A 12,388-nucleotide genomic window follows, 5' to 3' on the forward strand; every position below is an offset into this window, starting at 1 on the left:
TGACCAGGGCATGTTAACAATGATCACGGTCTCCACTGGTATTAATATTAGGGCAGGACTAGCTATCCTTTCGGCTCAAGTTTCAACTCGGTGTTCACTATAGGCTTACATGTCGTAGTAAAGTAGGAGGGACTTGCTTGCTGAAGCGGATGCCGACTGCGCGATGGGGGACCGCACACAGATGAGCGAGACTTTCCATTGGTTCTCCGCCAGAGCTGCATATGAAATAGCGATTGTAAAGATACGTCAACCTTCTAATTACCGCGATCACTAAACACCGTATACTCGAGTTTAAAAATCCTGCATCCCAGTACCTGGTGTCGCTTAGCGCCTGTTGAGTTCGCAATTACACAAGAGTGACTTACTGTAGTACTATTAAGTGGTTTCTAGGGTGGAAACATGTACGCAACCCATGCTGCTTTCTCCACTCCGTTTTCAGTGAAAGACATTTTAAACTGGTCCGAAGCTCCCTGTGGACTTGACTACCATACAAACATGAATTTCGCTCCCTCTGGGAATTTCAATATGGACACTTCACGATTTCTGACACCGGACATGCAGCAGGCTTTCAGCGTGCAGCCCATGCCACACAACCCTTCCTGTCTGTACGGGGGAGGCACCCCACCCTTGCAGCAACAACAACAACATCACCAGGCTCTGCAATCGCAGTCGCCAATCTACACCAACCTGTCGTATAGCCCCCCTTTGGCTGGCCTGGGTGCTTCCGTGAAGGAGTACGACTTCAGCGGTCATGTGCTAACACCCACCTCGGCCGGTGCCCCGATCAACTCTCTGGAGGACACCAGCAACCAGGAGGAAGACTCCATTGAAAAAAGTAAGTGATTCTGAAAGGGCCTCAAGAGCCGTTCGCCCTGCGCCAAGCACTCGTACTTAACGGAATGCACACATAAGTACTATCCCATCTACACTTTACATCGACTCTCAGATGAGACCAGCTTGATTAAAGGCCGTGATGAGTCAAATGCCACTTCTCTTCCGTAAGTGCGTGGCAAGTATACATAAGTGATGTTATAGATCAATACCGATTGTGGGTTATCCCTTAGCATTCGGGCCTACTCTTGTCACTTCAGACCTCTTCAGTTTTCACGTGTTATATCCCCTTTACAACCTTTTAATGCCCTGTTGTATAAAACTGCCTGGTTTGTGTGCCAGTGCTCATTGTCGTGCTCACTTAAGTCAGTATGAAAAGTCATAGAAATGTGTTATGTATGCGCTTAAAGTAATAAGGATTTAGGTTCATCTCGCCTTGGCGGTGCACGTAAGCTCCGGCAATACCAGCTTGTGGAGTTACAAAAAGCTAAGCTGAAAAGTAGATACATGTATAGCCGATATCATGCAGGTAAGCAGTTCATACAATCATCTTTCCGTGACATATTTTGTTATATCAAAGATACGGAATCTAACTTTAATGTACGGAGAGCCAAAGTTTCATGACTAGATATATATGGCTTCCTGAAGGCGGTTGACGAGAAATTGACATAAGAGTAACATTCGTCATACTACGATGAATAGTTCTTTTCTTTTTTTCTTCTTGATGAAAATGATAAGTAGTTGCGTTGCTGTGACATGCATGTAGAACAAAGTACATATGAAAGACTCAAAAGTCCGCTACATTAGGTCCACGCTGGAAAAACAATCGATAATGACGTCAAAGACTTCGCATAGAATCCCAGCTTCTGTCTCAATGTATCTGTTATCGGTGTATGCGCATTATTCTACAAAACTTTCCGTATATATTTCTCAATTCTCTTGTCTATTTCTTACGTTTTTGCTTTATTTTCCATCAGAAGACAAGGATAGATCTCATCATTAGGTAATATAAACTTCCACGCTTGTCTTTTGATGCGTTAATATGAAGCAATCTTCAGTCGAATTGATTTTCTTATAGATTTATTTGTTGTAAAATTCTCTGCGTTTTCCTTGAACATGCATCCTATAGTGTCTGTCTACTATTGCTTTTGATGCTATCTTATAGACTGTGTTCAGAAAACTCAAGCGCTGTTGCTGGTAAATTGTGTTGTTAGAAATTAGCCCATAGCTTCTTTGACACCGGATGAAATCTTCCAAGGTTTACCATGTTTAAAAAGCAGCTAAATTTATAACTAATGTACAGTGGCATTCAGATACGTTCGGCTGATAGAAGATGCCGTTTTGCAGGGAATGAAAGAACCGTTAAATCCCATGTGGTCGAATGATACAGTGCACCAAACCACATGCTGGTACAGACAGTGACAGGGTTGCTCATGTCCCCGGGAGATATGCGTGTTGGGTTAACTTCTTCGCAATATAGCTGATGCTCTTCAGCTGATGCATAAAGGCATGTGCTCGCTGACTGGCAAAAATTTGGTAAATTTGAAACAAACTGGTGAATTTTGTTTATCACGAGCAGCTAATTAGTGTAGAATGTCTGAAATGTGGTCACAGCAACATGAGCTGACCGGACAGGAAACAGTGGGGCTCGGCTAGAAGCATGCTAGTAGGATTGAAACATGGGACTTGAGAGTTCACTTCATCGTGACGGCGTGATGCAGGGACCGGATGAATGCGAGAAATCGAAAGGATGCCAGGGTGTTTTGTTCTGTCCTGTCTGAGCTAAAACGGAAGGAAAGCCCACGTCCGATTTGTAATGATATCTAGGTTATCTTCATAAACATCTGCACGGCTGCTCTGTCCAGGGATTACCGCAATGTTTCAGTGGGCGTAAACATGTTCATGTAACTGGGCATGCAGCATGCACACTGTAAGGATATTTTGAAATGGACCCTTTGCAAACGAAAAATATGTAGGCCGAGAAGGAATATACTAATTTCGAAATCAATTTCACATTATTGTTTTTAATACTTAAGATCATTTTTTCCTAATGAACAAACTTCACAATATAGAAAAGCTCGGAAAAGAGCCTCGTGACTGCTAAATCAATGAAACTATTCAAATATGTGTGCCGAATGTAAAACATTCTCTTATGGCTGACAGAAAATAGAAGCTGTGTTTTTGTTGAGATAGGCAAGCCTTAGCTGGTGTCCGTGTGCAGTGTCTCAGATGTATATGTGATGCCTTTATCATTACCATAAGGCCGTCTGTCAATTGTTTGGCCGTGGACAGTCTACACGTTCGCGGCAGAAATGACGGCCAACGTCTAGACGCGCGACACCAGATAAAGCTCTCAGACCGCTGTCTTTACCAGATCGGCCTTAAGGCGATTACAGTCAGAATAAACAAAACAGTTGAGGAGAGGTTTACTGAGCTAGTTTGCCCGTGAACGCCACCTGTACAGAAAACAAGAGAGGAATATAGATTTCCGCGTTTGATTAAGATGATAGATCTCTGTAAAAAGGGTTATCAGAAGACGGGGCACAATACAAGGGCAAGGACTCGTGATCCGTCTACAGACTGGTTTTACTCTTATGAACGGGCTCGCTTTTAAAATCCCTCAGTCCCATTGTTGACCATTTTATGTTTCTTGCTGTCGGCGTCTTTGAATTTGGCAGCTCTAACAAAGGTGTTATTGTACCATGCTGTACATTGGTGATGTCGTGGGTGTGATATATTAAGCATATCGCCTATATGAATGTCTGTCTTTCATACACACTCATTGCTCTGATAAATAAGATCTGTTTCGCCATGAAAAAATTTGGCGTTTTAAGTGACACTGGCGTTATTGAATACTCTGTCACTGCCTTTTATCTGTAGACAATTTTTGACTAATCTGATGTGTTTCCTCCAGTCTGGTTTCTATGTCGGTCGGCGTTGATTCAAAACAAAAAACTGCTCTTTGACCATTCGAGTCTCTTTGCAGTGGTCATCATTCTTTTTTTTCTCTCCACAACTATAGGAATAACTGGCAGATACCTGAAGACATGTATACCTTTGCATGGTTTTCATGAACACAATCGAAGAAAAAGCTTTGGTATCCACGAAATTATTCTGTGTGTAAAGTACAAATATAATTTTCATTAATAGAAACATATGAATGTATTAGTGGCTTTTTTTTTATACTTTTAAAAGTTTAAGATACCGGTACATAAAAAGTCAGGGCGTGATGAAAACACCGTACGTAGGTGTATAACCATTCATTAATGCGTACACCTTTACAGGTTTTTAATTACGCATACATTATATAAATATGATAGGAATATGATACATATTTATAAAATAAAGGAGTGGAACTAATGCACCCTTATACTTTACAGCGACATATCAATGTAAATGTTGGCACTACATTGCAAATATATGCATATTTTACGGTCACAAGGATGTTTTATTAATTCGGTTTACATTTTGGATACATTCAGACTTTTTAAAACTTGTATGTATATGTGATTCATATAATTAACTTCAAAAGAATTTGTTCGTACACATTTTATATTTCTGTGAGTTTTGGACATCTTGCAATGAGTAATGTTTTTCCATGGAACTACGCGAACAGATTGGCCTGTATATATATATATATATATATATATATATATATATATATATATACAGGCCAATCTGTTCGCGTAATTCCATTTTTTTAAATAGTTCCTTGGAAATAAATATTTTTCTGTTAAAAAAAATGTTTGATTCCCAACATACCCCTATATCGGTCTATTTTTCTTTTTTATTTTCATATTACATATTGCATATAAGCTGAAAAAAACGCTTTTTAATAATATCTGCCAAATAATGTAAAAAAGTATATGTATAGTATACATGTAACAGTCAAAAAAGGCCTTAATTTAGTTAAATTCATAATGACTAATGCGTGTAAGACAACGATGATGTTGATTTTAAATTTAAAAAAATCATAAATTAATACAACAAATCATGATTTTCGTCAAAAAGTACTTCAGTTGGCAAAAAAATGTTTTTTTTTCCTTCTGTACATTGTAACAAATTCTAATTAATTGGTTTTTAAATACGCCCTGCAGACTGCACCTAGATTCAGTTAATGCCATTTGCCAGATTATGTTAATATTACTTGTTTACAATCAAACATAATTACAAATTCTTGCAAATAATGTACTCTCTGAAGACACGAGTGAGAAGAGTGGAAAATAATTACTTTATGTTCAGGGTGAAAGAGAGATCGACAGATATAAACATTATATGCAATACGGGTCTACTAACTGCTTATTTTCGAAGCTTAAATATGCTTTTGGTGCTAAATGCTACAGTTTACTAATGCTACCGGAAATAAGTGCGTGTGCTTTTTACATACAGTTTGACACAACAACAAATGAGGTTGACAACCCCATGCGTTTTCTCTGATCTTCTCTCCAGGAATCCCAATTACGTGTCTGGCTCTCAAACGTGCACCGCAAGTTTGCGTTACTGTTACTGACAATCACACTTAGTGGACGTAACGAAATTTATTATCACATTAAATGGGTTTTAGTGTAGTTTCTGAATTTTGTAATAGTCATATTCTGCTAATATTGAATATTCGTTATTTATAGTGTTTAAAAACTACTGTGTACTGGTGGTACACATTGTTGTGGCAAAATTGCACATAATAATAATTTTTTGTACCAGCAGTACACAAATTGTGTCATTCATGTAACACATCCACAGTGAGTTGTGTATATATCTGATACATGTGCCATTGTGGATGTGCAAATTTGTACACAACCGCTTTTTAGAGAGTACTGGCCAAAAAAAAAAACGACATAAAGCATACTGTTATATAATGAAAACTGATATAACGAGTACTGAGAAAAAGAATGCATTGTCTGAAACGGCAGATATGAATTTCTTCTCTGCGGAGAATTGGATTGAAATTTTAATATATTTGTTTTGCTCTATTTCTGAACGTAAAAAATGCTCGATAAGTGATAAAACGTGTGTTGTAACATCTTGATTGAAGGTTGTGTATTGAAGTATATGTTTGTTTTGCTCTATTTTTGAACGTAAAAAAATACTCGATAAATGACAAAACGTGTGCTGTAACGTCTTGATTGAAGGTTATGTATTGAAGTTTATTGAGGTAAAATCAGTAATCCTTTAATTTTCAAGGAAAGTTTTCTTCAGATACAAAATTATATGATTGTAAAGCAAACATTCGGATTGAAAGACGAATAATATAGGTATATATGCATGGAAAGTATATGTAGCACACGAAAACATAGGCAACTGGGAAACAGTGCTGTAAATGATTACGCGTTTGAGAACGACTCTACAGGACTAGTACGTGTCAATTAAAAGGTCTTTATGACAGTAATAAGGAACACTGACTGAATCATTAGCTCACAGAGCTCTATATTGTTCTAAAGGTTGGGTCCTGTATACATGAATGATTAAGCGGTTTACATAAACCAGATTTGAGGGGTAACTTATTTACGCTGCCGTGTTACCAAAGATGTTTTGGGTGGGACTTTCTTGGGTAGAACAATCTGACACTTGAGGAAGGCATATGCATGAACATTGGGGCTACAATGAAACATTTCGCCTCCCTCATTAAACAGAGTTACACGTCTGAGGCGGATGGCAGGCAGGCAGAGGTAAGTGAGTAAACGTGTATGCCAAACTAAAGCCTCGCCAGACACGCCTGCTACATTTTCTATAATTAAAGGGAAATACCATTCCTTCATGCTCGGCCATGCAGCATGTATGTATACCAAGACGAAAGAACTCTTAATCCCTAAACGCTTACGGTGCAAAAAAGTAATTCAGAAAACAAGATGGGTCAAAAGATCAGAGACCTTGCAGGGTGTTACGGAATATAAACTTTAGAGAGATTAGAAAATGAACAAGCATAAAAAAGGCAAGTCGCTGTTTTCATTCCGTGCCATACATAACAGAGTTGAGTCTGTGTGACTTCCATGAAATTAGACCAAATGTTAGCGTGACGCAAATTAATATCACATGTACTAAGAAAGAGCATTACTTGTGTCAGTAAAGGCGCCATATATCAGAACCGTCATACACATTTCTGCAGCTATTTCCCAGTTCAGTTTTTAAAAATGTTTCAGGCTTTATTTTAGGTTGACCAGTGTTAGTCCACATAGTGTTTCTTTCTGCATGGAATCCGAAACCCCCATTTAGTCAAAAGATTTATTTAATTAAAAGAGATATCCATCTTGATTGTCTTGTATTTTCATTCAAAGGAAATTTTCAGCGCTTTTTGTGGACATTAATCAAATGGTGTAAGTCAATACTTTGTTGATTAAGTCATCATAAAAGTGATGTTGAAAGCAATGGACTATGCAAAGAATGATGTAATATCAATGGAATACAGACTAAGTTGTCGCGCTGGTGGAGGACTTACTGAAATAATGACTCTACATACGGGATAAATTAACACTGATTGTGCCGAAAGCTGTAAATGACGAGACAGCATTTTTATAATAAGGAACACTTATAATATTACACTAAAAATTCGAAAAGGACTATCCTACAATACATGTAGCTTAGGTTCTGCCATTTCTTGGGGTAAAATATTAACGTGGATTGATTTTAGCTGTAAATAATACAAAGTGTACTTTTGCATATAGAAATACATCATATACCAAAAATATTACCGCAGATATACCATAATAATTATTGTATATAGACGAGCTGGAGAATCATTTTGTACCATAAAATTTACACAGGGCAAAAGAGTCACCTGCTTCAGTGAATTGTTATGTATATAGTTAACATGAAAATGGAAAATTGTGACTTGCTTGGGAAGCTTATCGTCGCGTGACTTGATAATCTGTTTATTTTGTCCTGTATTTATGTGTAATTTTCTTTTTCAGTGAAGTCCACGTGTTTACAGCAGACTACCAGCCCTGCTTCCTGTCTACAGACGTCAACAGAGAGACAAGGCGCACTTCAGCACGCTCTTCCATCAACAGGCAGCAAAAACACCTCCTCAGCCGTCACCGGCGGCAATAGCAACAACAACAGTAATACGAGTGGAAGTAGCAACGCCAAAACTAGTTCTAACAACAACAACAACAGCTCGTCTGACAATTCGGTCTCTCGGTCTAATTCGTCTAGTGGTGGTGACTGTCAGCTGATGAAACATCGCCAGAGGAGGAAACCCAGGGTTCTCTTCTCACAAGCTCAGGTGTATGAACTGGAGCGGCGTTTTAAGCAGCAGCGCTACCTTTCCGCTCCAGAAAGAGAACAACTCGCACAGATTCTAAAACTGACCTCAACTCAGGTCAAAATTTGGTTCCAGAATCGGAGGTATAAGTGTAAGCGACAGAGACAGGACAAATCCTTGGAACTGTCAACGATGCAGCCTCCCCGACGGGTGGCCGTGCCGGTTCTAGTGAGAGACGGAAAACCGTGTATGGGACAGAATGTCACCCCTCAGTATTCCGCTCCTTATAATGTCAACCCATTCGCTTACTCTAGCCCTTCTTACAACAATATGAACACAATGAACATGGCTCCAATGCAACAGTCAACGGGCTATAACGTACAGCAGCAAATTCACCAAGGCATAAGAGCCTGGTAATGAAGGGATTCAGAGGGCCAAAGAACTGTGGTCAAAAGACAGTGTAGGCCTGTGCACACAGGCTGCTTAGGCCCCATATGCTCCTTGTTCTCGGGTGGTCTTCAGCTTATCAAAGCCGAAATTTCTGCTTAATTTGAAAGCAACGCAAAGAGACCTTCAGATAGGGGTCGGCCTGGTAATGACGACGAAAAATTACAGCGGTAAACGGTTTTCCTGAGTATCTGCTTTCTGAAGGCAGTTTGAGGGAACGGGACGAGATGGTGGTGAAAAGCTGGTAGCCTCACCTCTCCCCCTTCGCACGTACAGGACCGTGCCCCACCAAGTCCCCACCCTGATCGGGGATAGATAGCGGGACATCCTGGAACTCTAGGGTTTGTGCCAAATTCTTTTCCGAAATGAAATGGTATATTTAGAAACCAGGAATTTTATTTGTCAGAATCTGTTAAATTAAGAAGAAAATTCTGCAATTTGTCAGTGTACAGCTGTGCCCCGTGTGAATGAAGACAGACTATGTAAGTGCACACCATCACCGTATATCTCACGATGAAAATGACATTGCAATTCAGTTTGTGCAGATGTTCATGACATAAGTTATTTATATAATACATCCAATACTGTTTTAGGACATTGCTTCAATGTTAAATTGATATTTTGTCTTAAATAAATATATTTAGAGATTTTTTACACATGACACTGAGAAAAATTGGTTGTTCGATTAATTTGATTTATAAATTTTTAGTACGTAGCAAGGTCTGCAGCATGTTGTGTGCTGGCAAACGGAACGTTTGCACGGAATTGCCCGTTATGCCTACGTCTTATGGGCATTTTCTTTACGGATGTCCGGAAGAAAGTATATACACTGGCCTTCCATCTTTAGAGCACTAGTTGAAATAAGGAACTTCTCCGTATGAGATGTCCATATACGGTCTTGAACCCTTCAGGCCTTTTCTTGCAAGATACACCTCCTCTTCCTACTGTCGGAGGGTGCTTGCTAACGCATGAAACGTTTTTGTTTGTCAAGCATTTCCCATATTTTACTTGCTTATTATCTGTAATAACTAGGTGGTGACTGATGTCAGTTTACCTGGTTTGAATTAGAATAATATTTGCCCTATTTCGGAGAAGTTATCAATAGAATGTTTTGATATGTCTCGATCTTATGACGCCTGTAAAGAGAATAACATTTTACTCCGACCAATTTACGATGCTTTCTTAGACTACTTTCCCTGGACAGAGGCCTCTCGCCGGGGCAGCAGACATAATCCTCCTCACAGCAGGTCCCAACCAACAGCATCGGTACATCCACGATAAAGTTAATAAACACTCACGGAATGCCTGGATCTATCCTGACAACAGTTTTAGACGCCCTGTCCATTTCGTGGTTGTCTCCACGTGACAGTGTTTACAAAGTATCCAACACTATCGGTTTGCTTTTCCATTATCCCATTAAATACTTAGAAATGGTCAGAGATAAAGCCGTTGGCGGTGTTGTTTTTGAAGTAATAGTTTACACCTTGTGTAACGATGTGTACACTAGAGGTATGTTAACTGGAGGCGGGTATCAGTACACAATCAGGATGCTAGTACAAATAATAATAACCACTAATTATAAGTACTAAAGCTTAATTACTGAAGTACCCAGGTTTCTTTGCTCCTCTGTGGGGGACAAATACATATAAACATTGCTGAAGCATACTACCTGGAAATGCATAAATTACACACTCGAGATTCCCTGTTCCTGACCTCAGAAAATCGGAAGAGGAAATGTGAAATCTTGACAAACACAACCTGATTCATTTGATTACCATCAGTTCTAAGAAGTACATAAATCGATATCAACGAAAATACTGACCTTCATACGACTCCAAAGCGAAAACTTGTCATTTCATTTATTCATTTTAACTAATATTAAAAACTATCAGGATTTAAAATTTAGAATTGGAAAGCCCAGTCAAATTTTTATCCAGTCTACTATAATGTCAGATGAGTTATATTTAGCCAAACCTTTTGCTAGTCTGAAACTATTCCTTGGTAATCATTTATCAGTTCTATACAAATTATTTCTGGTTGTGTTTTTTACCCTAAAATACTTTCTTGAGAAATGCGTAAATTGTCAGTTCAATAAAAAATAGTTTATTTCACATATTAAATTTCCAAAGTCACATAATAAGGAAATTCGAGTTTACATTTGATGAAAGTTTCATGTTAAGCAATTTAACAGATTTCAAACATCTAGTGTACCTGTATGCATGTATGCCGTAAATTATTTTCCTATTATTTTCAAAATGGATGTTTCGTTTTGAATGAAACGTAGTGTGGTACATCAGTATGTCATCAGCCTTGTTCGGCGGACACGATACAATGTGCTAAACAACTCTACAGCCGTTAACACACATGCAACCTTGCCACGAGCTTACAAGAGTTTTAATGAGGGTCAATTAATTAAAATTCACGAGCTAACATCGGTGAAGCGTGGAAGCACAGGAGCTGTTTAGATGCCCTTTCCTTGCTGGTGCGAAGTTCCAAGAATTGCGCAACAGGGAAAACACTACTTGAGTGAGGAAGGCACGGGTAGGTTAGGATCTTGTCTAGATAGAGTCAGCCCAGATGATCATCGTGAGACAGGCCAGACCTGACTCCCCACGATCTTCGGGGGGGAGAAGCTTCACTTGAGGTGTCACCACTAGCAGAGAGAGCATATTAATTTACAGGAAAATTTTCTATTTCCTCTTCTACCTGGTGCATGCTTAACATTACCCTAAAAAGTAGGGGTTTCTGAGCGATTACATTCGTAATTATTTAATTGGTATCATTAAACCTCCTAACTGCTGTTATATTATACCAATATGACAACCCGTTTGAGCGACAAGCGGTTTGATTTATTTATTTATTTATTTATTTATTTATTTATTTATTTATTTATTTATTTATTTGATAATTGTTTAACGCTGTGCTCAAGAAATGTTTCACTTGTATGACAGCTGTCAGGTCTATCGGTGGAGAAAACCAGAGTGTTACGTGAAAGTTCCGGTGTAAATAAGTCAATATAAATAACATGCATGTTATGACAAATTTTGTTCGGATTTTTATGCAGTTAACTGTATATGCATTATCATATGTAACCACTGATTTTATCGGAATCTTCTGAATTTATGACAAATTTATTTTCTACATTAAAAATTATTTATTCCACTATCAAAACTTATGATATCTATAATTTCCATACCTTTGTCATGCAGACGATCCAAAGAGAAAAAAAGCCAAAAATATATACTTTGAAGTTATAAAGTCTAAGGCAGAATTTTTCTATTCGTGTGATTGAAAAAGGACTTCCTTTAAAGATTGTGCCTTGCATGCATCATCTTCATCCTCCTGTAAAATCTCATGAGATATGATTAACAGACGGCCAAAAGATTGTATCTCTGCATTTCCCCACGTTCCTCTTGAAGACGTAACACTGTCTGTGTTGTAGACATGCCATTAACCTAACAGCGACACAAGGAACACCCTGCCGATTTGGTGTCTGAAAATGACTAAGTTTTTCCTCGGAATTTTAACGATATCAAAATACCCACAGTGTTGGGATATTATCGATGAAAATGTCAGAATAATTTCCTTGATACGCTATCATTTTATGATGGTTGAAATCAAAAAGCTCAGTTTGCACTCATCTGGTGGGTATTAGCACATGCGTGATTAGAACCATCCCTCTACATCACTGCATGTATCCTGCCGATCACATCATGATATTTTAACCATCTTCAAGGCAAATTATTTCTTTGCTACCTCTGTCATTCCCCGTGAAGCCCGGAGATAAGACGGCGTGCTAAACCCACAGCTTTTCATGTACTTTCCGTGTGTTTTTAGATCGTCTCTCTGGCTCTGCAAAGGCCAAAGTCTAGGTTTGCCCAGCCACTTTCTGTAGACGTTTCGCCAAAATGA

The 12,388-nt window shown here is 38.7% G+C and overlaps 1 protein-coding gene across 1 annotated transcript; it reads left to right on the top strand.

Moving 5' to 3' along the window:
• The first annotated feature begins 300 nt into the window (after window positions 1-300).
• Window positions 301-10,150, top strand: LOC135467719 (homeobox protein Nkx-2.2-like). Its single transcript, XM_064745540.1, has 2 exons — window positions 301-835; window positions 7,737-10,150. The coding sequence occupies exons 1-2, from the start codon at window positions 400-402 to the stop codon at window positions 8,444-8,446; spliced, it is 1,146 nt and encodes a 381-aa protein (XP_064601610.1). The 5' UTR covers window positions 301-399; the 3' UTR covers window positions 8,447-10,150.
• Window positions 10,151-12,388: the final 2,238 nt, after the last annotated feature.

This window comes from Liolophura sinensis, chromosome 6 (genome assembly GCF_032854445.1).
Source record: "Liolophura sinensis isolate JHLJ2023 chromosome 6, CUHK_Ljap_v2, whole genome shotgun sequence".
Classification (NCBI taxonomy): Eukaryota; Metazoa; Mollusca; class Polyplacophora; order Chitonida; family Chitonidae; genus Liolophura; species Liolophura sinensis.